The sequence below is a fragment of the Nyctibius grandis genome, chromosome 1, assembly GCF_013368605.1.
Source record: "Nyctibius grandis isolate bNycGra1 chromosome 1, bNycGra1.pri, whole genome shotgun sequence".
NCBI classification, from domain to species: Eukaryota; Metazoa; Chordata; class Aves; order Nyctibiiformes; family Nyctibiidae; genus Nyctibius; species Nyctibius grandis.
Genome location: NC_090658.1, coordinates 11,870,398 through 11,896,922, shown reverse-complemented (window position 1 = coordinate 11,896,922; position 26,525 = coordinate 11,870,398). Strand labels below are relative to the sequence as shown.

The 26,525-nt window shown below is 47.0% G+C and overlaps 1 protein-coding gene across 7 annotated transcripts in view; it reads left to right on the top strand.

Annotated features, from left to right (window-relative positions):
• The window catches only part of CHGB (chromogranin B), a 78,890-nt gene that overhangs the window by 41,967 nt on the left and 10,398 nt on the right, over nt 1-26,525 (top strand). The window contains exon 1 of one of the 7 annotated variants that reach the window (XM_068398243.1): nt 5,241-5,791. The exons of 5 other annotated variants lie outside the window; for them this stretch is intronic. In XM_068398243.1, coding sequence (XP_068254344.1) covers nt 5,707-5,791 — 85 coding nt within the window. In that variant the 5' untranslated portion in view covers nt 5,241-5,706. Of the gene's footprint in view, nt 1-5,240; nt 5,792-25,350; nt 25,413-26,525 lie in introns of those variants that run through there. One more of the 7 variants, XM_068398322.1, reaches the window with a different exon arrangement.

Sequence of the window (26,525 nt, the reverse complement as noted above, 5' to 3'; positions counted from 1 at the left end):
GGGGTGTCCTGGACAAGAAGTGGCTCATCTTGTGACTGATAGAGGAGAATCTTCTGTCTTCCTCTCTGAGGAAAAGTTTGAGAGCGCTAATTAACTGCGATGCGCCAAGAGGCAGGATCTGTGGTTTCTTGCAGATCTTGAATTTGGCATAAAATCATGGTAGTGCCTCAGGCAAGGCAGTATTTTAAGCTCTGACATGGGATTCCATAGCTGGAGTTTGTCTCCCCAGCTAGAACATGTCTCCTGCTTCTGCTGTTCAGCTACTCTGAAAAAAAGCTGTATTCAGCTATGCTCAGCCCCACCTACTCCCAGGGAGAGTAGGTAAAGTATGGGTGACTTTTGGGATAGTCTCACCCAAGGAAAGAGTTTCTCTCTCATACAGCGCTCTCCTTTGTTTTTCCTTTCCACTGTTGTGTTGCTCAGTTCGCTGGTAATATTTATTCAGGGACATTTGTTCAGACAAGCTGTTCCTAATGGTCACTTTGGGCCTTCACAGCTGGCAGAATGGCTGTAGCAGGCAGCAGACACGTGTTTTCTCTGTACACCATCTCAGAGTTGAGTACCTAAATAATCTCTATCACTCTGAGATACTCTGGATAACAGTCCTATCATTGACTTTACAACATAGGGATGTGCTCTAGCATCATCTAACCAACATCTAGTTGAACTTCAATCACTACTGTGAAGATAAGGGCAATTTGTATGTCTCCAGATTAATTTTGTTCTGTTCAAAAGAATTATTCACTTTTCTCAGTCTCATAGTTTTCTTGATCCTTGTTTAAGGGTGGCACCATAAAGGCACCCACAGAAATTCAGCCCTTGCTCCAAGTTATCCACAGTATGTAATCAATCAAATGGCTGAAAGGGGTCAAGGGCTTGAACCATTTAGAGAGGGGGCTTGCTGCACTTACGAACGTGACTGCTCCCATAGGGTCTGACACCTGAGAGCACCAGAGCAGCTCTGGGGCGGATATGGGATTGGCATTCATTTTGGTGGGCTTAGACTTGAGCTCCATCTGTGCCAGGGATGACTCATTCCTAAGCCCTACGGCAAATGATTCCTGTCCTAAAACAAGCGATGTAATTGCCCTTTTCACAGAACTGCTGATGACAAACACTGTGGTTTAGCTCTCCTGTACTCAGATCTAAAGTGTAAGTCTCCTAGACCCTGATAATAGGATGGGCCTTTGTGAACTGGGCAGGAGAGGAACCACACATCCTACAAGCAGGGTCCCCAGAAGGCAGTCAGACAGTGTGGGAGAGGCCAGGAGGCTTGGACAAATCCAGCTACAGATGTTGTAACTAGAGAATTAGCAGCTACTGGCATCCAGCTAAGCCCCTGCAAGGGACAAAGATCATGGCAACACCAGCTCTAATGAAGCACTTGCTGCCCATCTGAACTGGGGGGGATTTCTTTCCCCAGAAAGCCAGCAGTGTAGGAGCTCTACTGTTTGAGGGATGGGTTGTTTTGCACTCTGACTGTATGTGCTTGAACACAGTTACACGGAGACACAAACTGCTATATCAGCTGTGTTTGTAGAAGTGCAAATAATGATATTGCAGAGTTGTTGCATCACTGGAAGTGGCCCAAGGCCAAAGCAGGATTTGATTGTGTGCTTCAGGCGGTAGGGTTATGTGCTTGTACCAGATGGAGACTTTAAATTTTCATCAGCAGGTTTATAAACACAAAGAATATCCTTTTATCAGCCTCCAGGTCTTTTACTAATAAGCTGCAAATGCTGAACTTTAATTAGTGTGGAGTGGAGGCACAGATGAAATAATATACATGCTTACTGATGATTATCCATCATGTGAGAATGAAATCAAGACATGAGTAATGACCTGTTTCTGGTTTGGGGTTTTTTTTCCCTCTTTAACACATGCTTGGTAGTATAAATGAGTGAAAATTGCTGAAAATAATTTGGTCCAGATTCTCTGGTGATGAAACTCCATTTCAGGCGAATGGAGTGCGAGTTTTCAGCCCTGCTCATCTTTGCATTGACTTCTGTAGGTGTTGGGCCAAGCCAACACAAGGGTGTGTGACAGCTGTGTTAAGTTTGCCATGGAAGGATAAAGAGTTTACAAACCTACATTTTTCCTGCTGCTGAGAGCTGTCCAGAGAGGTCTAAGCTTTGAAGCAATGCTGCTGTGTGTTATCAGGGAATCCCAGCTTTCTTGAGGGGTGCAGGTGCATGGAGAGGGAAAGTGAATGATTAGTTTAATGCAGCCCTTGCCTTTAGCAGCACATTTGCAGGCCTACGTGGCGTGCTTGTATGCTCTACGTGTGCCCCAACTGAGAAGCTCTTTCTGGACCCTACAGGCATCCAGTTACTGGGTTTGTGCCCCATGGTTTATAAATCATTCGGGAGATTTGTGCATTACAACAGCAGTATCAGCTCTTTAAAGGGTGTCAAGGAAGGACTGATATTGTTTAGGGAGGAAAAGGGTCAAGTGTATTTGCAAAGATCAGTCTTGGCACATAGTTTGAGAAGGTATTGGGAAATTGTCAGGTGCAGCTTTGCGTGATATAGATTGGTTCTGGGAATTCTTCATCTAACTTTTCATGTCACCATCCCTGGAGGTATTTAAAAGACGTGTAGATGTGGTGCTTAGGGACATGGTTTAGTGGTGGACTTGACAGTGCTAGGTTAACACTTGGTCTTGGTGATCTTAAAGGTCTTTTCCAACCAAAACAGTTCGATGATTCTATAATTCTGTGCCTTCCCCTAAGAAGGCTTTTCTGGAAAAGTAATCCACTAAGAGGATAGGGCCTACTGTTGAAAACAGATGTGTAAATTTGAATCAGTAACTGAAAGAAAACTGTTCTCCCAATAATATAATTGAGTACTTTTTGACTAATCAAACCCCAAAATATACCCCTGAAATATTTACCAGTCACTACTTTGGTGGATTGTATGGATTGTGCTTCAACAGAGGATGGCTGCTTTATAGGTCATGCTGGCTTATAATCATGGGAGAAAGTCAGAAGAGCATTGCAAAAGTCTCCCCTGACACCATGAAACCAACAGGATTTTGCTTTTCCTGGATCATGTAGGGTTGAGATACATAGCTGGAGGCAGCTGCTGCTCTTTCACAAAATATGGCTGTAAGCTGTGCATAAGAAGCAGCAAGACAACAGCACAACACAGGGGTTTGCAATTGCCACAGGAGTTGGAGTGCAAGTGCAACTTGATTGAATTATCGGAGATGCATGAGGCTTCAGTCTTAACTTAACATGGGCACCAAAGCTGAGAGATTATTGAGACAAAATGGACCTGTTCTCTTTGATTAGCTCTGATTTGCTACTCTGATGGCATAGATCAATGTTAAAAGAAGCCCACTAAGCTTTTCTTTGTACTGCATTGGAAATGACACATTGCAAGAGGAGGAAAAATTGTAGAATCGGAGATGAAGTGAAATTGAAAAGATCAAAGATAGAAAGTAGGGGGAGGAAGAAAGAGGCAAGGTACAGTATGGCTACACAGAAATCTTAATTTCATTTTAATGAATCTCTGACCACTCAGGAAGAGGAGGGTAGCTCTTTGTGTACTGGGAGGGAAAGAACAGCCTTCTGCCACCGTGCTGAGATTTCCTTTGAACATGGTCTCTTACTGAAATGAAGGACTGTACTCTGCTTCATATTTCACAGAATTACAGAAGACCAAGCTGTTTTCTGACTCCCTGCGTCCTGCTTATGTAACTTGCAGATGACAGCTGTGAAACCTCTGGCTGAGCCCTGGAAAATTTTCTTGTTGGTGACTCAGGTGCTTGGCAAACAGGCTGGCGTGGCGGGCTTGGAGATGAGATTGCAGTTAGAGGCACTCCCTGGGTACCAGAGCCCAATTCAAAGTCTCTTTATAGAGGCTCTTCTTCCTAGAAGCTGTGTGTGGCTTGCTGATTGTCCTGGTCATGTCATTGCCAAGTGTCTCTTGCTGATGCTATATTAATTTTGTGCAAGTACAAAGCATCCCCCTTGATTGCATTGGAGCAGAAGAAAACCCCAGCCCTGAGAGTTGTCCAGAGACGTGGGTCAGCAAGGAAGGAGGAGAAGAGCTAGGCAAGAATGAGTCCTCGGCCTTTACATAAATTTTATCTATAAAAATCACTGCAGGATGTGGGGAGAGCGTTTAATGCAGCTGGGCTGCAAAAATGGGACTTCATGGGGAAGCACAAAGTCCCTTTTTGCAGGCCCCATTCCCAAACTTTACGCAGTCACCATAACAGTGTTGATTTGGAGGCTCTAGATCTGGCTGAAAGCTGGAGGACAGGACTGCGCATTGTGCTGTAGAAGTAAAAATGAGAACTATGAAAAGGGAAGGATTAGACCCAGGGATGAAGGGAGAAAACCAAAACAGAGGCAGAACTGCTTCAGCTGCAAACTGGACTTCCCTGTGGGTCTGCTGTCATGTCCAGCAGCAGCAGATCCCAATTTCCACCTCTTTGGAAGTGTGACTGAGAGGAGCCAGGAGGTCCGTACCACCTTGTAGATTCAGTCACTGAGGAGGGTTGAGGCTGAGATCCCCAGGTACAGCCCATCTTGTATGAATCTATGCAGCAAGCCCCTCTGGCAGTCCAGCTGAGTTTAAAGCAGTACTTAGCTCACTCCTGCACAGAGCCTGTTTGCCAGACTGCCGTGAAGGGGGAACAAAAAAAGATTTTGCCACAGGGATGACCTGGTAACTAATGAGTTTCATTGATCTTGTGCTTGCAGGAGAAAGCGATCTACCCTCTGCAGTTCCCGCGAGCTTTTCTGCTGGAGGCTCTGAGAAAGCAGACATGAGATGTTTTCCAGAAGCAGGGCTGCGTGAGCCCACTGAACCTAACGATACTGCGCTCTCATGGATGTATGAACATGATAGTGCAGAAGATACCAGCATCAGGAAGTCTCTCGATGATTTCTACAAAATGTACTGCAAAAAACGGCCAGACAGAATAGATCCCACCTATGAGGCTGCATCACGATGTCTGTCGCAGAAGATTTCAGAGGTAGCAAAACGGGATGGAACAAAATATGTGTCGCGTTGCCTGCAAATGGCCCAGGTGGTCTTGAACAGAGATGGGTGTAAGATCTTTCCAAACCACCCCACTACTGCTTGTTTTTCAAAGCCAGCTGAAGGAGAAGTCATGTTAGAAGACAGGAAGAGAACACCCGGACTCTCAGATGACGTCCTGCAATTCCTCTTGAAACAAACACAGACAGAACATAGCCCTGGCGTGTCACATGAGAAGTGAGCAAGACACTGGTTTGTTTCTGTCATTGGAGCTTGGCTTTCACTTAGAAAAGAGTTGACTTTCTTGGAAAGACACTGTTCCTCTTAGCACCACCTTCAACACCACATATTGCATGGAGCGGTTCATCTGGAGCAGTCCTTGCCACCTTGGCCTGTGCAGGGCAGCACCACATAAGGAGCATCTGTGGTCCCCATGTAACTGCTAGGGATGCATTGACTGATCGGGATGGGTGATGGGTGATACAGTTTCTCTTGCTGGGACATCAAACATGATGATTTCTACATACCAGGCTTTTAAATTGACCTACATCCCTACCCCAGCTGAACAGTGGCCCAGCCCAAATTCAGCCTCTATGTAGGCATGGATGTCCGAGTGCTGTTGACTATAACAGACTGATTGAATGAGCTTGGCACGGTATGCCCCAGACCTAGGGAGGAAACTTAAGATTTTCTTCTGTACCTGACTGATACTGTAATGCCTATGCCTCCACAGGGGTGCCTGATAGCTGTGTGTGTTTACCTACAGACATATGATCCCACAGATCATGATTGCAATGCGGGTGAGCTTTTTTGACAGAAAAAGTGTGTGTATGCATGAGAGAGAGGAAATACAGCTTCTGAGCAGGTTATTTTTTGTAACAGGAGGGATGAAAAAAAAAGAGAAAGAAAAGCTTTATCGCCTTAGTGATGTTTCTAACACTTCAAATGCGCCAGCTTAGCAGACTGGGGATTTTTTCCTATATATATGAGCTGGTTTAAGAGCAACCTGAAATAGATTTATGAGTAAGGGCTCTGCAGAGGTGTCCGTAGGGAAGCTGCAGAGTTGGTGCCAGCTGCCCTGGTAGCTGCCTGCTGTAAGATGCAGAGTATCTAGGAAAAGCAGAGCTCACAGCTCAACATGCCCAAGACTGTGGGTCTCTTGGCTGATTCTGTAGGGGCAATGCTGCTTTCTCCAGCTCTCTCCCTACCCATTAGCCCCTGCTCATCTCTGCTACCGTGGAGTCTGAGCCTAGAGAGTAGGCCAGTGCTTATTGCTTGACTACACTCTATTATCTTTCTTGGCACTGCACAAGACCTCATGATTACTTTCCTGGTGTGTTGATGGATGAAGGGAAATGCTCTGTGAGATGTTTGAACCGTGGAGGTGGTTGCTCTCCAGTAGGGATCATCTGGCATTCGTTGGTTACAGCAAAGGTTTGCTTCTAACAAGCTCTGCTGCTGTTTATACCCAGAACTTTCTTGCTCTGGTTTTAGTTGGCAAGATCGCTACTGGCTGCAGTGGGAGCTGGCCCAATGCACTGGTTGCCCAGCTTGAGTTGTGACTATCGCTTGCACTGTGACATTAAGAGGTGACCTGAAGGACTAATTCCCAGCAGTTGGTTTTGGTCATTGCCGCCTGGGGAATTTAAAGTGCTCTGGGTCTGATGCATCGCTATGAATCTGGCAGGCCTAATGCTCCTTTGCTTTGTGCTTGTGGAAACTGGGAGTGAATCCCAAGGAAAACAGCTTGGGATGCGGGACTGGGCTCCCCTTTGTCAAAGCCTTGGTGGGGAGGGTGCTGCTGTTGTGCAAGGCTGCAATTCAGGCCCATCTGCCCAGCATGTGGGAGCCCTTTGAAGTGGTCAACCAGGAGCAAGCAGAGCTTCCAATCCCTCTCTGGACAGGTTGTCAGTCATTAAAGCTATGCTTTACTGACTGCAGCAGTTCTTGTAAATGTTCTGTTCTTGAATGATGTATCAGGCTCTAAAAGAGACACTTGGGTGGGAGAAGATAGTCATGTGGTAGTCCTTACCAGGGTTGCCAGGTCCATTGCTTTGATGTAGTTTTTGCTTTGTTTCACAGCTTTCTTGGGGGGCTTGCAAGTCAAAGAAACCTTCTGAAAAAATTCTGAGCTTTATCTTCTCCAAAATTTTATTGTTAGATTTTCATTAAAATTTAGAATAAACCTAATTATTTTATGGCAGATTTTTGTATCTTAAGTGCTCACAGAAGCAAGCAGAGCTCAGCTGGATAAATTAGGCTCCAAAATCCCGATGATTTTTAATGATAACAAAACAAGCTAAATATTTAGGGGAGTCTGACAGTCTTGTCAGATATCTGGTGTTAGGAGCTGAAACATTATAGGGTGTAGAATACCTGATCATTCCTACTGTGAAACGAACAGCATTTCTGGAGAAACATTTAATTTTAGGGGGTGTTTCACTGGGATTTTATAGTTCAGTTACTTTTATTAAGTTAAACAAGACTGCAGCACAGAGAATAACACTCATCACTCCTTTTCCCACTCACTGCTAATTAATTTTTTACAAACCTGTGTTGGAACCTGCTGTATGTATTTCCAAGTCTACTGAAAGCCAAACCGTTTGTATTACTCATTTCCTTGATAAACATCTCTCCTTAATTTCTTCAAGACATGGGGAGATGAATGCATCCCTCCCCTTTGCCAGGTGATGTAAGCACGGCTCACCAATTGCTTTGAACAGGCTGTACTTGAAAGAAACACAGTGCTATTTGGCATTTTATGATGCTACATAGAAGAAATTGCAATAATGAATATTACCTCTGGTGAGCAATAGCACAGGGGGCCTAACTTATGTCTGTTTGAATTTCTTAAGCTGATTTGCAGTTATAACAGTATTACTTCGAATAAGTTGAATTTTTTTTGCCTCCTGTTTTTTTGAGTTCTTCGCTTTTTTGGTGCGTTGCTTTTGTAACTTTACTCAGCCTAATAGAGGGGAATCTACCCGTGTTCTGGATCCACTGAACTGCTCTTTCACAGCCTACTTCACCCCCTTCTTGCAATGGAGTCTTCAGGAAGGTGGAAGCAGCTTTCAGGGAGCAATTAGCTTAAAAAGTGTAGGGCTGCCAGGATCCTGTGTCAAACCAGTCCTCAGCATTGCAGAGTGGGATGGCTGTGTAACGTCAACATGCCTCCCACCACAGCCATGGGTGCCTTGTCTTCTGCTGCCAGTTGTAGAGGCACAAAGTTGGCCAGAGCTGCTGTCCCCCACAAACAACAGTGTCCAGCCAGTGATGGGAGAGAGGAGGAGGACAGACCCCAGGAAAAGTGAGAGCATGGGGAGGAGGAGGAGGGATTTGGCAGGGGGAAAACTGCTCCAGGAGTGCAAGTGGGTGAATAGATGCCTCAAGTTGAGCTTTTGGGCAGCTGCTCTCCTGGTCATTGCCCCCTCACTCCAGCCACTCACCCTGCGGACAGGGGAAGGAGGCAGCCCTTCCCTGGGGCAGTGAAGCTATCCCAACAGGGCAGAATGCTCCCAGGCTCCTTCTCTGCCAGTTTAAATGCAACTTAACAGCACTTCTGTCCTGTTTCCCTCCCCACCATCACCCCTCCACCAACCTCCAGTTCCTTTCTGTCTTTGATGATGGTGCTAATGAGATCCCTGGAGGAGTTTTCCCTTTAAAATGAAACAGATCTCTCTAAGCAAAGAGCCTGATGTCAGCCAGCAACAAAGCAATGAACCCCCATACAACCACTTTAGGTCTCTTTCTTGGAGGCCTCCTATCTCCTGGCTCGGTGGCTTCTTTGCTGCTTTACTCCCTCTGCCAGGACAACATGTGCCTTTGTGCATGTTTTCTACCCACTGGTTTGTCCACTGAAGGGGTGATTTGCTGTGGTGATGTTGCTTGCTAACTGTGGAGGCCATTCATTCTCTAGTGTGGACATGTTCAAGGAAGCACAGAGAGCAAGAGGAAGGGATGTACAGAAGGTGACAGCACATGGGTGAAGAAGAAAGACGAAAGGACAGTTGGGATCTCAAAGGTCAGTGTCAAGATTCCCAGCTAATGCGGTTAGTCCAGTACAGCCACACCGCTTGCACCAGTTTTATCATTTGATCTTCAGCATTTCAGTTTGGAGATAGCTCTTACTCTACCAGCTCAGCTGCTGAGACCTCTCATCTGTTCCCTTTCCATGCCAGCCAGATCCCAGCACGGGTGTTTGTGTTTCATACACATCAGATTCCCTGCTGCAGTTTCACATGGGGCTGCTATTCCTGCCTTGCTGCCCCTGGCAGATTGGCACAGCTGCTGTGCTCTGCAGGTGTTTCCAGCAAAGGCAATGGAAATTTGGCTGCTGACTTTAACCAGAGCAGGAAGAGGCCCTGCTGGCCCAGCTGGCTGCAAATTATGGCCAAGATCTTTGGACTTGGTGCAGTCTCTCTTTGCAAATAGATTTACATTGGGACTGTCTGGGTTTAGGTTGCTGTCCTTCAGTCATTGTGAAACTGATACATCTGGCTTCTTGGTGGTTCTGCTTGATGTGTTGCTTGCTTGCTTTTATGGCAGGGGTGTTGTACACATGCTGGAGGGCACACAAAATATTGGAGCAGACCCTCAGCTGCTTCCCCAGCTACTCAAGTTAATGATGCTAGGGGAAAAAAAAGGAAATGAGGATGCTGCATCATTTCTGTAGTAGTAAATATATCAGCAGGTGCTGGTCTGTCAGAATCCAGAGAAAAGCATCCTGCAGGCAAAAATTATGGAGAAAGGTAATACCAGCTGCTTCAGCAATAGATAGAGCTGGGAAAAACAAACGTGCTCTCGAGTGTGCTATCAGTAATTACAGTAACAGTCCTAGCCTCTCCCTGCCAGCTTGCATCGCTTAACCACCACAGATCTGTCACGGCTACAAGGGCATTAATACTGACGGATGTAGGGAGCTATTGCAAAGGAGGTACAGAGAGGAAGGAAGGAAGGTCTTCAGTGTGAATCAGATGTTGTTGCTTATTATTTTTTGCTGGCATTTATGAGTTGCTGTGCAAAATCTTCTAACTGCCATTTTAAGGGAAATAACCTCCCAGAAAGTGAGAACAGGAGAAGTCAAGAGGACAGCATCTGAATCCCTTCAGTTGCTATATTGGGTTTGGTGATGAATTGGTCCGTGCTTTGGGTTAGCTCTAAAACCACTTGGTCTCCTATTCAGATTTTTAAAAAAAAGAAAAAAAAAAAGCCAAACCCATACAATTTCCACAAAGAGTGCTCAGAGCAAAATACGATCCTGTTCTTTAGGAGAGTCCTGCTGCTACTGATGTTTGAGAGAGACCTGCTGGGTTTTGATGGAAGAGAAAAGAAGCCCTAATAGACGCTAGTCTGACCCTCGATCAGCCTCAGAGCCAGATGTGGCCTTCCCCACTTATAATAAATGTGAGGTGTCTGCCTGGAGCCCCTCCTTAGGGCTGTGAGGAGAAAGGGCATGTGCAGGTGCTCCTCCTGAGGCCTGGAAAAACCTGAGCTGCCATCTTTTTATCCACTTTTTGAATGAGATTTAGAAAATGTTCGAGGGAATAGCTGTTCATTTGTTGTTAAGGGTTTTAAATGATGGCAAAATGAGGCAATCTTAGTTTGGAAGGTGCATGTCCCTGCAGGAATTTAATCTGGGGTCCTGCTGTGGGGGGATCATGCTGCTTCTCTACACACCGGGGGACAGAGGGGAAGGTGAAGTGCCTCTGGAGAGGTCATGCTTCTACTTCAGCTCCTCTGGGCTCTTGGGGCTGCACAGCCACTGCCTTTAACACCCAAGCTTTCTTATTAGAAGTTTCTGATTCAACAAGAAGAGGGATAAAAGGACTCATTACTCTTCAACCCTTTAGGAAATGAGATGCAAGCAATGACAAAAGAGAGAATAGGCAGCTGCTGAAAGAGCATTAAGATAGATACCAGCAGAGAAGAGCATGAAGCTGTTTGTTTGATTTTAAAGAGCAACATAGGCAGAACAGACTGGATGCAGCTGAAAGCTTTGGATTGTGACTCACATCTACAAATCTTGGGTGGCATCTCGCAGAGGATGTGGTAAGCTCTGTGCTGCTGAAACACACAGTCTTTTCTGAAAAGTTTGCACCCCTCATGGGCAGGAGCACCTGTAGTTCTTCTGTGTACTGCTCACTTCCAGGTACAATATTCAGCTCATGCCAATAAGCCTGCCAAAAATAGATGTGTGTCTCACGCTGAGACAGAAGGAAGGGCAAAGACAGAGCCCCTTGGAATAAACATCTCTGGAGCAGGTGATGAATGTGATGCAGGTCTTGTCTAGAGGAGAACGGTTTTTTTCTTAACTGTATTTGATTTCTTTGGAGTATGAGTCCGATTCCTGTGTCCACGCTAATTTGCTCGGTAGGTGATTGAGAGGCTAAGTTTTGAGGAAGGGTAAATTACTACAAGGAAAATGGGTAGTTCAGCACTTGTTTTATGTGGGTGATAATCTGGCATCCTGGGATATGGTTTGGAAATAGTTGGCCAAAGTGATTCTCTTTGCATGGTTGGAAAGCACTTCTAGGGTTGCTACCTTCACAGACAGAGCCCCCACACTTGTTGCAAAGTGAAGGAGAGGAAACTTGTGACCTTTGCGAATAAAACCAGAAATTATGTGCTTGGGATACCTTCCTGGAAAACAAATGAAAGTTCATGAAGCTTGAAATTCCCTCATGGGATGGGAGGGAATCTATATCTAGGATATCTAAGTTCAGATAGTTGTAGCAGTTACATATAGAAAGGCCTTGCACCGTGGTTATTTTTCACCTCTTCTGAAGTGGAAGACATGAATCAACCCATGCTCTCACTCCAAAGGCCCTATGCTTTTGAAGTGGCCTAACTCTCCCTCTGCCTTATCCCTACACGTAGAAAAGGATGAACACTCCCATGCAAACATTCGTGCCCTTAGACATGTCTGTTCCCAATGTTCATGTCCCAGCTTTGCTGCTGCCATGACCCCTGATAGACTATCTAGGTATCTGTTACTATGCGAAATATCTGCCTTCTCCTGTCATGTTGCTATTCCCTGAATTTCAAGTATTTCAAGAATTTGCAGCCCTGTTGCCTTTTGGGTGTATTTTTTTGCCTTCCGTGACTGGAAGAAGCCTCAGAAGCATAGTCAGAGGCTCATTAGTTTTGATCGAACTCTGCTTAGCTGCCCTCTAAAGGACTGAAATAGTGGCCTGGAAGTATGGCCATGCATGGGTGGATAGATGATGGCTCCTTCCAGGTAAAGAACAGTTTTTTCTGGATGTTTAAGTACCAAGAGTGGTATGAGGCCCTCACAGAGATGTCCCACGTTCTGTACATTTCTCCCCAGCCTGTGCAATAACCTCTGAGAAATTGTGTTTCCTTTTGAGGGTGTGAAGTGCTTTCCTCTTTGCCTGGCTTGCATTTGACTTAGCTTTGATGCTTCCATGGTTTCAGCACTCGGCAAAACATGAATCATCTTTTCAGAGGCCCTTTGCTCTTGGTTTCTCTCCATTTGCTTTGTTTGCTTCTGTGACCCACCCCATCATTTTATTTTTTCTCCACTGCATTATTTAAGGCAGGAAATAACCTGTTTCCCTGGAGGCGAGGAACCAGGCGATGCTGGACCACCTTGTACCTGAATATGCTCCACCACTGTGAGCTCAGTAGACAGCTGGGCTGCTTTGGTTCAGCTTTCAAAAGCAGACTTAGCTGTAACCACTGAACATTTAGCCACTGGGCAAAAAAATGCACCCAAAGTTATAGTCTCCTTGAAACTCTCCTGCCAGTTGTTGCCCGTGCTGTGTGCACGCTCTGGGCTGGATGGCTTGCAAGCGGCACCTTTGTGTAGTAGGAAGATCCCTCCAAGTTGTTGTTTTTCCCTTGCTCTAGCCCAAGGATGACTTGCTGCTCAGCAGGGTCCTAGTATGGTCCTAGGGCAGAGCTGCCCAGCAGGGTGATCCCAGGGGCTCTCACTGCCCTTCTGCCCCTCCGCCTCCTGCCCGCTTCAAGAGCTGTAGGAGGGATTTTTCCCAACTTGCCCTAAATTGTGCTGCTGAATCTCTGGCAATTTGCACAGGAGGGAGAGCAGGGACTCTTGATTCCTGTTACGAAGGTTGCATGCATGCAAGTCACATTTGTTTCCTCCCTTTTTGCAATGACCCTACCTGAAGCAGCGAAGGCATGCCCTCTGCAGCCTGTGTTCCCACCACCCGCTCTGTCTCCCGGCATGTGCCCCTGCAGCTGTGTGCCCTGTGCCATCCCAGGGCTATTCCCAGGAAGCTGTACCTGAGCTTTAGGCTCCCCATGAGTCTGCTGTCACCTCTGTTCATCCTCTTGTACGTTCTGATGGTATATGTAGGCTGCTTTTGCAAAGGCATTTGGTGCCTTCCACTGCAGAACAAATCCAAGGGTTTTTTTTCTTCTACTTGTTCAAGAAAGTATCCTGGCTCACAGCAGAGGAGCAGCGCTCTGAGCCTGGGTTAGGACAACATCTAAAACCTGCAGCCCCTGTCAGGGCTGTGGGTATGCAAGATCCCACAAGATCTTCAAGTGAAATGTGTGAGTGAAGTAAAAGATGGGGAATAACATCAGCCCCATAGGGTTTAACAAGCAAGGCCAAAATTGATCCATCATTGCCAAGCAGGAGGAACACAGGACATGGTGAGGACTTGACAGCCAGTGCCCAAGGGGTTTCCCTGCTGCACTGTCCAGATCCAAAGCCCAGCTGAGGTCTGTTAAAGTTATGTACACTTTGGCTTGGGTATTTTCCAGCAGAGCTGGACCAGCATCCCTCAGCACCTCAGAGGCGTGACTCACACTGCTGCAGGCACAAAGCCCCCTGCCAGTGCGTACCAGCTGCCTGGGTTGCCGTGGGGCTCATCTTCGGACTCAGTCTGGCAGGCAGCAAGTGCTGCCTCGCTGTTCCCAGAATGAACCTTACATAAATGCCTGATCCAAACTGTTTCATCATTCTTGACGAATCCTCCTGCTGTTAAGTCATTCCCCGCTTTCCTTGGCTTGGAACACCTCCAGGTTGTTTGGTATTGATGGCCTCACTAATGCCTACTCTGACAGAATTTTTATTTTCCCTCCCACGCAGTGGCTAGTGGGAGGCACTGATTCATGCCAATGGCCTGCCTGATCGTGGAGGCAAAAGGCAGCCAGGGAGAGAGCTGAGCCCCTGTGAAAGACAGATGTCGGAGTAGATCCTTAGCAGGCGTCAGTGAAGTAGCTCCCAGGTTGTGCATGGAGGTGGGGCCATTTACACCAGCGGAGGATCTTTCCCCAGGAGTTTGAGGTGTTTTGGTATGCGTGGGTATATCGGGACATATGGTTGGTAAAATCAATGTACAACAGGCAATATACATCCCATATAAATGTGTCTATTTCATTATTGAGCGTAGGTGATTTTGTGTAGGACGCATGTTTTCCCACAACACAAAAGTTCATTTTAAAAATACCCTGTTCTTGTAGGCTTTCCCTAATGACTATTTTTCCCCACACATCTATTAGCCAACAACATATGCCAGCATTTCTTCCTTAAAGGTAAAAACTGGCGTATAGCACACAAAGCATGAAACAATAAGATGTGATTAAGACAGTAGCTGGAGCTAACCAAAGCCAGAAAACTCATGGCTGAAAGGTCAAACCTTTATTTAAATTGCCTTTGCAGTGGCTTATTTATTTGCAGGTGCTGTGAATTAAGAGGGAAAAATCTTGTAATGAAAGAACATCTGGCATGGAAAATCTCACCTCAGTTCAAGCTGAACAAAGTTTCACTTGCGCTAGAAGGTAGGTTCTAGTAATGGGAAATGTCAGTCAGCCTCAGGGCAGGTAACACTTTTCAGCGTTATCTGTAATGACCCGTTTCTGGGTAAGACGCAGTACATGGGCCAGGAATGCTGCTAAATGGGTGCTAAAATCACTACCTTCTGCCAGGAAGGGAATTCTGTGATTAAAGACACTGAGGTGGGAACAGGGGCGATCAGTGCTATGCCCTGCAACACATTTTCAGTGTGACCTTCACAAATCGGTTTGTTCTGAGTTTCCAGCAGCTTGTTCTGGGTATGTGAGAGCTTGGAAGAAGGAGTGAGAGGACAGGGCATTTACACCCACATCTGTGTCTAACAGCAACTCCCCTAGAAAGGCTGCAGTTAGAGGTTGAAATAACATGGTTTTGTGTCTGTGGTCCAGGCCCCCTTGTTTAAGAAGCAACTCGGCATGGGCTCTGTGAGGCCAGCTTGTTTTCACGTCCTTGTTCCCTCATCCTTCCTGGGTCTGGGGGGTCCCTGAGGGATCATCACTGCTTGGGGCATGGGCTGGGGGCCAAGAGAGTCAGGACACAGTTGAAGGCGGCTGTGGGATAACTGCCTATGTGTTCTCAAAGCACTTCTTCCCTCCACGGGATGGCTGGATCTATAGGGGAGTTGCTTTGTTTTGTACTTTGGAGTGGCTTTTTTTTGTGATCTGAGTTCTCACTTCAGTAAGGAAAGGTCTTAGTTTTGAGACATGTTGTTACTGGAAGCAGAAAGAGGTACCCATGAGGTGAGTACCACTTGGAGTGATGAGAAAACCTGTGTATGTAGACAAGTCTCATGCCTGGGTTTTTGTCTCCGTGAATGTTAACGCTGGTTGTCTGATATTCAAGAATAAACTTGTTGCATGTGAATTACTGAGAAAAAAAAAATCTTCTGGGATGAGGAAACACAGACTGTGGCTTAAAGGCTGTTTGGAGGCTGGGGGAATCTTTCCAGAGGCAGCAGTGGATCAGGCTCAAAATGCAGTGGTGTGCTGGACAAGGGTCAGGTTGATTTCTGGGCCCCTTCCTCCTGTTCCCACTACCATGGGGTGCCTCTGTAGCACTAGCACTTGATGAGGTGGTATCAGCACCCAGCCTGCCATGAGGAGAAAGAAATAAAGCTGATTAAGCACAGACACTTCTTGTTCAGCATTTGAGTGCAGCAGGCACCCTCAACAGCCCTGGTCCCAGGTTGTTCTCAGAGCTACTCAGCCTGGGTGGGACAGTCACCCATATACACTGCCCAGCCAGCGTTGGGTGCTCCTAACCTTGAACAGAGGTGTCCTCTTAACTTTGTTCCCAGTGTAAAATTGCCATGCTTTACCCGTTTGAGCTGAAATATCCTCCCTGAGGTGGCCACCCGACATGGGTCTGTATGGAGGAGGCGGCGTGTGGGAACTGTCTCTTTCCAAAGTCAGGTGTGACACTTTGCAGGCTCAGTACGCCTCACATGAGAGCTGGTGAAGCCACCCACTATGGCTTTCTCTTCCCCATGTCCAGGGTAGTAGAGTCTCTTTCAGGGTCAGTTTTTCTGTTTTTCCTTCTTGCACCACCTCTACACCCCCAGGGTTACAATAGGATGCTGGGCCTTTTGTCAGGGCTTGCACCAGCACACAAGTCTTTTTCCTCGCTGAGTGTTTAAAACGCTTTCTGCTCAGCCTTTCAAAGGTCACGTGGAGTGGCTGGACTGAGTCACCCCCAAGGGCCTTCTGTCTGAGTGCGGCCAGCACTCTCTGCCAGCAGCTGCCAGCAGAAAGGCTGAGGAAACCCTGGGGCATCGCCTATGGCTGAGATATGGGGCCAAGCCCAAGGGAGCAGGCATGGCCGCTTGTTGGGAATCCAGAGAGATTGTGCCAAAGAGAATGTCCCAAACGTGCTCTTTCAAGAGACACACTTGAGGACAAGGTAGTACGGCATCAAAGGTGCTAAGGACCCCAGGGGGAGCTGGCACCACCCCCTTCTCATGGGAGCCTGGCTCCCAGCTGGCCAAGGCCATCCTTGCAAGGTCTGGAGAGGGAAGCGGTGGCAGGTTCCCACATTAGTACCCCTGGATAACAGGTCACAGCTCTTGGCATCTGCTGGTTTCCACCTTGTGAGGACATTTAATCTTGAAATAACTTTTTTCTGTATTCCCTGGCAGGCTGTGTGCTGGCCCTACATCCCTGGCGGGGGGCCTGCAGCACATTGCAAGGTTTTTTGGCTGGAAAACTGCAGAGGCAGACGTGTGTGATGGGATTTTGAATGTCAGCAAAGATACCCATTGCTCTCTGCCTGGTCCTGCCCATAGGCTGCCAGGTGCCAGCTGCGGTGAACCTCTGCTGCTTGCAGTAGGTGCTGCTTCTTGAAAATTGGTGCTTTTCCAAGGGAGCGCAACAGGAACCTGATATCTGCTCTCTGGCAGCCACAAAGTCATAAACTTCTCATCGAGATCAGCTAGATGGATGGTATGGTGAATGAGTGCCAGGCATTGTGGAGGTGAGTTTCTGCCAGACTGTGCTCCTCTCTCTGACCAGGGAAAGATCTTTGGAGAAGGGACAGAGCAGTGGCCCTGGTGTGGGGCCATGAGATCCACGTGTAGCATCTGTGCTTAGAGCTTTGGTATGCCAGTGCTGTCTGGATTGTTTGCACAGAGGTGGCAAAGCCAGAAGGTTTGTGACCATCTGTGTTTGAAGAGGACCTAAACTAATGTTATTGGCCGATGGATAGAGAGGAGAGACCCAAATTAATGCCTTCCTGAGGGAAAGACAAGTAAGTCAGCTAATGTCCATCCTGCCTGTTGGTCACTCAGTACTTGTCCTGTCAGCCGGTCAGCACTTGCACAGCCCAGACTGCACCATGCCCGACCGAAATGGTTGGGACAAGAGGGAGGGAGGTGGGGACAGAGCACTAGAGCAGGTGGATGGCCAGGCTGGGATGCAGGAGCAAGCTGGGATCCCTTGGGAGAAAGGTGACACATTCAAAATCATTGAATTAATGTGTCGTTAATTCTGCCTCTGGCAGAGCAGCTCTTTTACTCTGAAAAGATTCTGATTATCCTTGAGAGGGTGCTTTCTTGGTTATTGCAGGGCTGGAGGGAAGGTTTAGGTTGCATTTGAAAGCCTTCACTTTTGGGGAGCCAAACTCTGGGTGCTCCTCCTGCAAGGAGAAGCGGTTACTGCCACTTGGTTTGCAGAGCTGCTGTCTATTGGGCTTTTTCCCACTGATGGTTCTCACTCCCAGCTGCTCATTCTTACTGACATTATGTATTATGGTGTCTGCTTTTCCAGAGCCTGGACGAATTGCTTTCCCAGCTGGTGTGCTGCAGTGGCAGGGAGGGTGTTTTGCAAAATATCAGGTCAGCACTGAAATTTTGTTCCTCTGCTTCCTCTGCCTCACTGTCGGGGTGAGTTATCTGAGGTCCCTGGAGTCGTAATGGGGGAGATGAGACTGGAAAAAACTCAGCAACAGAAGGATGGTGGCATCCAGTGAACTGGGGGGTTGTGTGTGAGGAAGGCAACATCCCTGAGAGGCCTTAACTTGTCTGTATGGCATTTTTCAGAGGAAATATAACTATCATTTGCCTCTGGAAAATCGTCCCTACATCACAAACGTAGGTAGTTATCGTCTTACACAGGAGGGAATGCCTGAAAACTCACGCGTCTACAGCAAAGCCTAAAATGACAGGCCAGGGATGTGCTCTCTTGTCCTGGCTCTCCGTTGGTATCATTTGAATGTAGTCTCTGAAGCTGATAGAACTAGGCAAATTTACACTGACAGAGTATCTGCCAGGTATTTTCAGTTCCCAAGGCTGCCTTTAAACTTAAGCCTCTTAAGCCTTTTTTACAAGCACACAGCATTTCACACAGAGAGCCTTAAAGTCTCAAAAACAGGGTATGCAAAAGAAAAAAATTATTTTCTAGTGGGAAGAGGTCTTAGCAAAAACTCCTCTTGCATTTTGCAGGTTTAGCTCTCTCTTTCACAGGGTCTTTTTGCAGCTGGGTTTCTGTTTTTAGTGCCAGTGGCGATTGAAAAAGAGGTGATTGATTGAAAATTTCTTTGGCGATTCCTTTTGCTGTGTGAGTACCGGTATCATGAAACAGATCTCTCAGCACTGTATTTTCAGTCTGGAATTATGTGCAAGGGCATAATGGGATTTTTTTTTTTCAGTACCTAACATTGTTCAGCAATAAAAAGTTTCCTTTGAAATCATTACGGTCTGTTGCAGAAATCTATATATTTTTATCTTACAAACTTGAAATTTGCCACTGAAATTTCCATGACACTATCAACCACAGAACAATATTGTTCTTACCAAACAGAACCCTTGCTGAGAGTCAAAGTGCTATAAATATTTAAAGAAATTAATTACTAAGTAAGCCAGACTAGTGCCCCAGTCTGTAAATATTAAATGGAACATACATAGTTGACAAAATGCAGACAGAAACACTGAACGGGACTGTTTCATTGCCTAAATGAAATTATTTGCAGTGCAAAGGCAGCTGTAAAAGTAATTTTTGCTTAATGACAAGCAGCACTCAAAATATGAGGGCTTAAGTCAGTGTTTTGCTTGCTGAAAGAAATTTCCATCTTGTTTTAACAGTCTACTGCACAAGCCCCAAACTTCTTCACCAGTGAGGTTACCAGTGCGGTTAATTGCATACTTTAAAAAAAATGCTGGGGGGGTTGGGCAGGGCTTGTTTTTTGTTTTTTTTTGGGGGGGGAGGGCAGCGGGGGCCTAAGTGTGCAGCTCCACTGTGCCCAGGCTGGAGGGTGAGATGCCCTATAGCTCTCAGACTTCTCTCTGGGCATCAGCTGTCTGGGAGCTCCAGTCCTGCAGCAATGCTGAGCATCTGAAAGCTGGGCTGGGGAGACATGCTGACAGCTTTTGGGGGATGCTCCTTGTCCAGGACTCGTCTCTGGTGAGGAGAGTGTTGGGGTGCTGTTACTTCCCCTTGCAGAGGAGGAGGTGTCTGGGGCTGCGGAGGTAGCTCCTGTTGTCAGCAAGGCAATTTCATTACAGCTGGGGCTAGAAGAGGATTTAGTCATAGCCAAATTCATAAAGCCATGAGTAATCATATAAGGACTTTTTGAGCTCCCCTGGATTCAAAGCTGCATTTTAGCTTGATGATCGGTTCATGTGGAGTGGCAGGTTTTGACTGGGATTCCAGCACATCATTTTCTGACAGCAAGTCAGGAATTTATACTAAGGTGAGAACTGGCAGCACAGATAAAATGAAGAGACTTGTGACTAAAAATCCCAGCAGTGCAACAGTATTAGGCAAATTCCGACTTTCTCTTGTAGGAGGGCAAGACACGTGCATGTTGTTTCACATGACTGTCATCTTTCCCATGGATGCTGTACCAGTGTAATTGCAAGAGCTAAGTTGCATTTACTGCCTGGAGTGAGTAAGATTGGCAAGTTGCTGTCAGGGAAAGACGTAGGAAGTGGCACTGCTTTTTAGTGGTAATCATGCTGACAGTGCAGTATGGAAAAATTGTCCTTTGTTCCATAGGCCCCAAAGTCTGCTTTTTATTTATGTATTTATTTTTGTATTGCAGCATAATCTAGTTTTCTCCCATCTGAGCTGACAAACACTGAAAGAGGAATGACTTGGGGGGGGCAGGGGGAGATAGGGGTGTGTGTGTGAGCAGCATATGTGAAGATGTTCATGTGGAAAACCTGGAATATCAGGGAAGTGGTTGCATTTAGACTTGGTCTTCCCTGTCTCACTTACCTGTGTGTTGGGTTTGGCTTGTTTTGTTTTTTTTTTTTTAGCATTCTGGTGATATCTTTACATCTTCTGTAGCCTGTGAGTATATCCAGAGGCCCTGAAGATTTATATCAGCTGGCATAGGGCTTTTTCCAGGAGACCATAGCAGAGTCTGTGCGTGTATTTTTAATAGCTGTTAACAATTATGATATGTCTTATAGGCATATTTTAAACCTCTTTTCCATTTGACCATGTAACATTATTACTGTGGAATAAATATATCACCGATGAGATGGAGCTAGAAGGATCCTGCATGGAAGAGAAAAGGGTTACAAGTGAGCAAAATCATCTTTTTTTTTTTAAAGATGACCGAGAAAGACAATTCAAGAAGAGTTGACCTGAACTTTTAAGGTTCTCTTGGTTCTGAAGCAGAAATATCCTGTAGATTCTTAGATTTTCTTTGAGGAAAGTCTTTTGAGACGAAGGACTAGCAGTCGGTTTCTAGCAGTTATTTCTGTACTGCCTAAGAGCACGTGGCATGAACAAAACCCTGTTGTGTGAGGTACTGTATAAATATAGAAAGAAAAAGAAGATAGTTGCCCACGCTACAGAAATTACACATCTGTACCACACAGGGTCTCTTCATAGCTCCTCTGTGTCTCAACTGGAGCTCAGTTTACTGGGCAGTTCATTGATACCATGCACTAAGGCCAGAGACAGTGACAGGCGTGTTTAACTTTCAGGGGAAAAAATGACCCAGAAATATTTCAGTAGGGGCAAAAGATGGGCATTTTAGATTTAAATTGGAAGCTGGTTATTGCATAAATACAGAATTAGGTGGTTTTATATCTTGGTGCATTCAGGTGATTTGCATGCCGTGGACTCAGCTCTGCTATGAGGTTGCATTTTTTTTATCACTATTGGGTTTCAGATGACAGAGAGGCTAAACCAAAATGTGCACACTAACCACGTATTAGAAGTAACAAACTGTACCAGCCCAATCCACTCAAGCACAGGCTGCTGCAAGGTGTGCTTAGAAGCATTTTGGCTTATCCAATAACAGTATCATTTCATCTCCCATGGATTCAGCTCAAGCAGACACTGTTCCTGATACCTCTGTCCCTGTCGTTTGTCAGATCCTCCCATAGCTCAACAAGCAGGCTCCATTCATCAGCATCACTGCAGGTGCCTGGTAATAGATAAGTAGTCTTTGCTCAATCAGAAGGAGGAGATCTGAGTGTGGTCCTGGCTGCTGCCTCTCACAGAGGCTTTGGCTGGAGGCATGCAAAGATTTTGGAGTGTATATGGGCATATGCACCCCTGAAGGGTTGTCCCTTCTGCTTTGCCAGGCCCCCTGTCTGGACACAGCGCAGATGAGATCCATCTGAGCACTGGCCTGTTCCTTCTCCAGTGGATATGTCTGATGGATTTTAACTCCTCTGAAGTCCATCACCATACAAACAAAGACATGAGCCAGGTACCTGATCCTGCCTCACTGTAGAGCTACTAAGATGATAATTTAATTTCTGGGACATGTTTCAACTACATGTTGCACCAGCTCTAAGACACTGTAACGGTTGGTATTAGTGAGCTCTGGGTAAATATATATATGGCAATATATAATGGTAGCAAAGCCTAAGCATCCGTGCAACTCCGTTATCTGTTATGTTGCAACCAGTATTGCATATGCGTAAGACCTCTGCAAGGATTTTTGCTGCCATTAGTGAAGCTGGATAGATGATGTCCCTTGAGGTGCTGGCTTTTCAGATTTGATTGGTGTTTTTCTCTAGATCCATCCCCTTAGCACCTTCTGAATCAAAGAGATGAGTTTGTGAAATAGGCTGCAGGATTTTCATTCCATGAAAACTAATTGGCATCCAAGAATGAAGATAATCCCACTAGCACATCTAATTAGAGGAGAGCAATCCTCATATTCCCTGAGCAGTTTCCTCTCAATTTAGAAGGAGCTCAGACACAGAAACTTGCTTGTCATCCTTTGAAATTCTAGCTTCTAGGATGAAGCAAACGTGTATGTTTTTTAAAAGTGTTTGTATTTGAGAGAATCCAGCAGGATAAATACTGTTTATTCATAGAGCGATAGATTGTCACAACATGATGAGGCGTGTATATCACTGCAGTCAAAGTTCTGACACATCTGAGAAGGGAGGTTGGGGTGTGCCACTCACAACCAATCGAGTGAAATATGCCACCGCGTGCTGTAATCCTGACTTCACGCAGTCACATCTCTTTCCTAATCTGAGGGGAAGCTCATGCCAACAGATACCTGGCTACAAAACTCCATGTGAAGCGACATTGTTTTGAAAACACAGGCTGACTTAATTAACTGCAGACAAAGTGCTTGGATTCACTCTGGTTTTCCAGCACTGGCAGAAAAGTCTGTGGGATCATGTTTTGAAATCCTACCCTTGGGCACTGAAGATGGAATTAAATATACTCCATTCCAGTTCAGTCCCTGCTCCTGTCACGGACCTCTCAGGTGACCTCCTGCAAAACTTGCAAATCTTTGTAACCTCATTTCTGATCAAATCGGGAGGCATTAACATGTGCTCCCGTGTAGACCCTGATGTGACTGATGGCAAAACATGCCCTGGCAGTGCTTTAACATCTTCTCTCTTACCTAAGGCAAATATAGGACTTCTTGATTCTTTGGGATCAACCCACACAATGCTGAGGTGAGGCAGCGTTTAAGAGAAATTCTACAAGTCAAATATAGATAAACCAACTGGCCCAGAGAAAACAGCCGTGAAGCCCCAGTGATTGCTGCTGCGGTGTGAAGGACTGGAAGCCACGTGAGGCAGTGGTGTGGGACTGCTTAATCTCAGCTGGCTGTTCTGCAGCCAGAAGCCTTCTGTAGTGGTGGTTGTACCGACTATCAACAGGACTTGTGTGATACAGGTGCTTAGTACGAGTACCTCATAGATACTAAAATAGCTGGCTATTTTTATTCAGCATCTTTGTATCACTTGCCTCTTTTGAGTGTCATGTCCAAGATAAGTATAGCCAAGAAAATGCTGGAGTAGAGAAGTTACACAAGGATAACCAGAGTGTGTTATTTATACACCTGGGGAAACAGAGAATGCTTAAATGGCAAATGTTTCACCTAAAATTCTTTCTCGTGAGCAGCTGAGGAGGTTGAGGCCAGGCTGAAGCCTCACGCAGATGGGGGAGGACATGGGGGTCTTGGAGCCAGTGAAATTCTTCATAGTCTTTTGGATCACACTCTTGACTTCCCACAGTCAAGGCTGGTGATTTCTGAAGAAGCATCTGTCTGTGGAGATGGGGCCTGTATAGGCGATACGAGAATGGCATGCAGGAGGGGGAGGTTGAGGAAGCAGAGAAGATGTTGCAGTGTTGATTTGCTTTTCACGATGGCCAGGTAACCGGGTTCTGTTGTTTTGTGGAAACTGTAATCTGCATGCAAAGTGAACAACATATCTGGCTTTGCCTCCTGGAGTTAAAGGCTGTCTTCTGAAACAAGCTTTACATGGAGCTGAAGTTCCTGGCTTCCTTTAAACACAGATGAAGCTGTGTGTGTTTTACTGGGGTGTTGTGTCCTTGTGTCCTGTTTTATATGTTTAAAGGATATATGATTATGGCAGCCTAGCATTGTTAATACACAATATAATAGTACACGGAACGATAATAGAGATAACTGCCATTTTGTTCTGTAGATCCATTGTCCTCCATGAACACTGGCAATTAAAGGGCCACCTGCTTAGCACTGAGAACAAACAAAAAAGAACAACTGAAAAATACACATAATTTGGAGATGGCCCTCTAAGAGTTAATGAAAGGAAAAGCAAAACAAGTCCTGGTCTTAACAACGTCTTTGCCTGGCTCTGAAGGGAACTGGGGGGAGTGTTCAGACTGGCTCTGTGGAGAGCTCATCATAGTTTGTCATTTGTGCTTTCCAGTCTGTCAAGGACTAATTAGGACAGTGGGGGCTGTTAAAGAAAATTGTGTAAAACTTCATCTCTCTAGGTTTGCTCTGGCTCCCCAGAGCATCATCACAGTAAATGTGAGGTTTGCCTGTGGAGGTGGATGCTGAGAGCAGTGATTTCCCCTGTAAAACTCTTTGAGGAACACTGCGTGTCATTCACTCACCAGATGACATGAGTACGGGAATCACTTTCTAGTGGTTCTCCGTTTCTGGGTTTGCTGTGTGCAGGGTCGAGGGCAATGATTTGAGTGGAAGGGATGGAAACCTTGCAGGAAAAAAAGGCTGCCAGAGCACCTGAAAAGACTTTGATGGGAAATGGATGTGGAAACACAGCGGTGATGTCTTGTGAGAGCTGTTCGGGAGGGATGGATTCCCGCACCTCCACTCTGTAGGCAGAGGCTCAGCATCCTCGTGACGGTGGGAAAGCCGGCATGCTTGGCATGATACCGCATCCTCGGAGCTGGAGAAAGGGGCATGGAAACCCTGCTTGTCTCCTGGTCTGAGGGGATGGTGGGGCGGGGGGATGTAAAGGGGTATTAGGGATATTGGGGGGGGGGTGGGATGTGCAGGAGGAAGAGATGTGGTCGTTGCAAAGGAAGGGAAAATGAGCTCGGCTTTCCCGGCCTGGGAGAAACTACCCCCGGTGCTGGCGAGCCGCGGGGGCCGGAATGGAGGGGAGGAGGCGAGGGATGGGGATGGGGGCGGCCTGCGGCGGGGGGGCGCGGGGCGATGCCGGCCGAGGGGGTCCCGCGGCTGCGGGCGGCGCCGCTGTGGGGGAGAGGACAAGGAGGGGGGCGGTGGCGGCGCCGCCCCCGGGGGCTCGGAGTGACGCAGGCTCCCGGCGGGGCCCCCCGCCCGTCTACCTCCGCCCCCGCTCCCCCCCTTTAAATAGCGGCGAGCCGCCGGGCCGTGCCGAGCGGAGCGGAGCCGAGCGGAGCGGAGCATGGGGCCGCTGGCGCTGCTCGGCCTCCTGGGGGCCGCCGCCCTGGCAGGTGAGCGAGAGCGAGGGCGGGGCCCCCCTGCGGGGAGGGCGGCCATGGGGCTCCCTCAGCGGCGGGTCCGGCCAAGCCCGCCCTCCCCGTGAGCGAGAGGCGGCTCAAAACCCCCGCGGGACGCGGGGTGCTTTGGGGGTGGGTGAGGCGGTTTGGTGGAGCCCCCAGCTACGGGAGGCGTGACGCCATCGGTGAGTGCGTGACGTCATGCCCGGAGCGCCCTGCGTCACCCCGGGGTCGCCCCTCAGGCTGGGGGGGTGAGGTAGGGCCGGGGCTTGGGGAGGGCGGCGGAGCGCTGCGGGGGGCCCGGCGGGCTGCCCGGCGCCGTGTCCCGGCCCCGCCACCCCTCTGCTCGCCGCTGCCGGCCACCGGCCCCTTCCCTCACGCTGTGCGAGGGCTGGTCGCTACTTTTTAATTTCTCTCCCCCAGGAGTTTCTTTCCCCAAAGACTTCTCGGTATAACGTTATTCGAGCGGTGCTGCTAGGTCTGTGCCAGCTAATTCTTGGTACCGGGAGGCGGTTGTGAAGCAGCAGGTCTGCAGCTTTAACTAACAGAAACATTTTTTGGCATGCGGCATTAGGTATTAAAACCACCCTGTGAAATGAAGATTAAACAGAATAGGATGAGGTGATTGCTTGGCTTTGTAGCTTTTTGTGCATACTACATCATTTCTTGAAAGAATCGGTGTCGTTCTGGGTTGAGTAATTTGGCTTTAGGTGTATTAGAGGTCTCCACATGGAAACGCTTCTGGGACTTGTACAGAAACTCTATAATGAAGTCAACTACTTTCAAGTGCCTTTATTGTAGTCAAAGGGGAGGGTGGAAGATGGGGGAGAGACCCCAACCCAGAGAAGCTCACCAGACTTATTCCACAGACCCCATGAGGATTTCTTACCAGATGTTTTTTCCTGTTTATGCCATCAAACAGGTCAGGTATCTCTTTATGTCCTTTTTGGCTATCTTGCTTTCCAATGTCAGCCAGAATCACTGAACTAAGGAGTTTGTTTGGGGCTGGGAATCAGTGAAACATTAAGAACTTTCTAGTGCTCCTTCTGCAAATCAATATGCCAAAGTTTCTGTGATCTTTCCTAGGAAAGGTTTTTGCTGACGTTT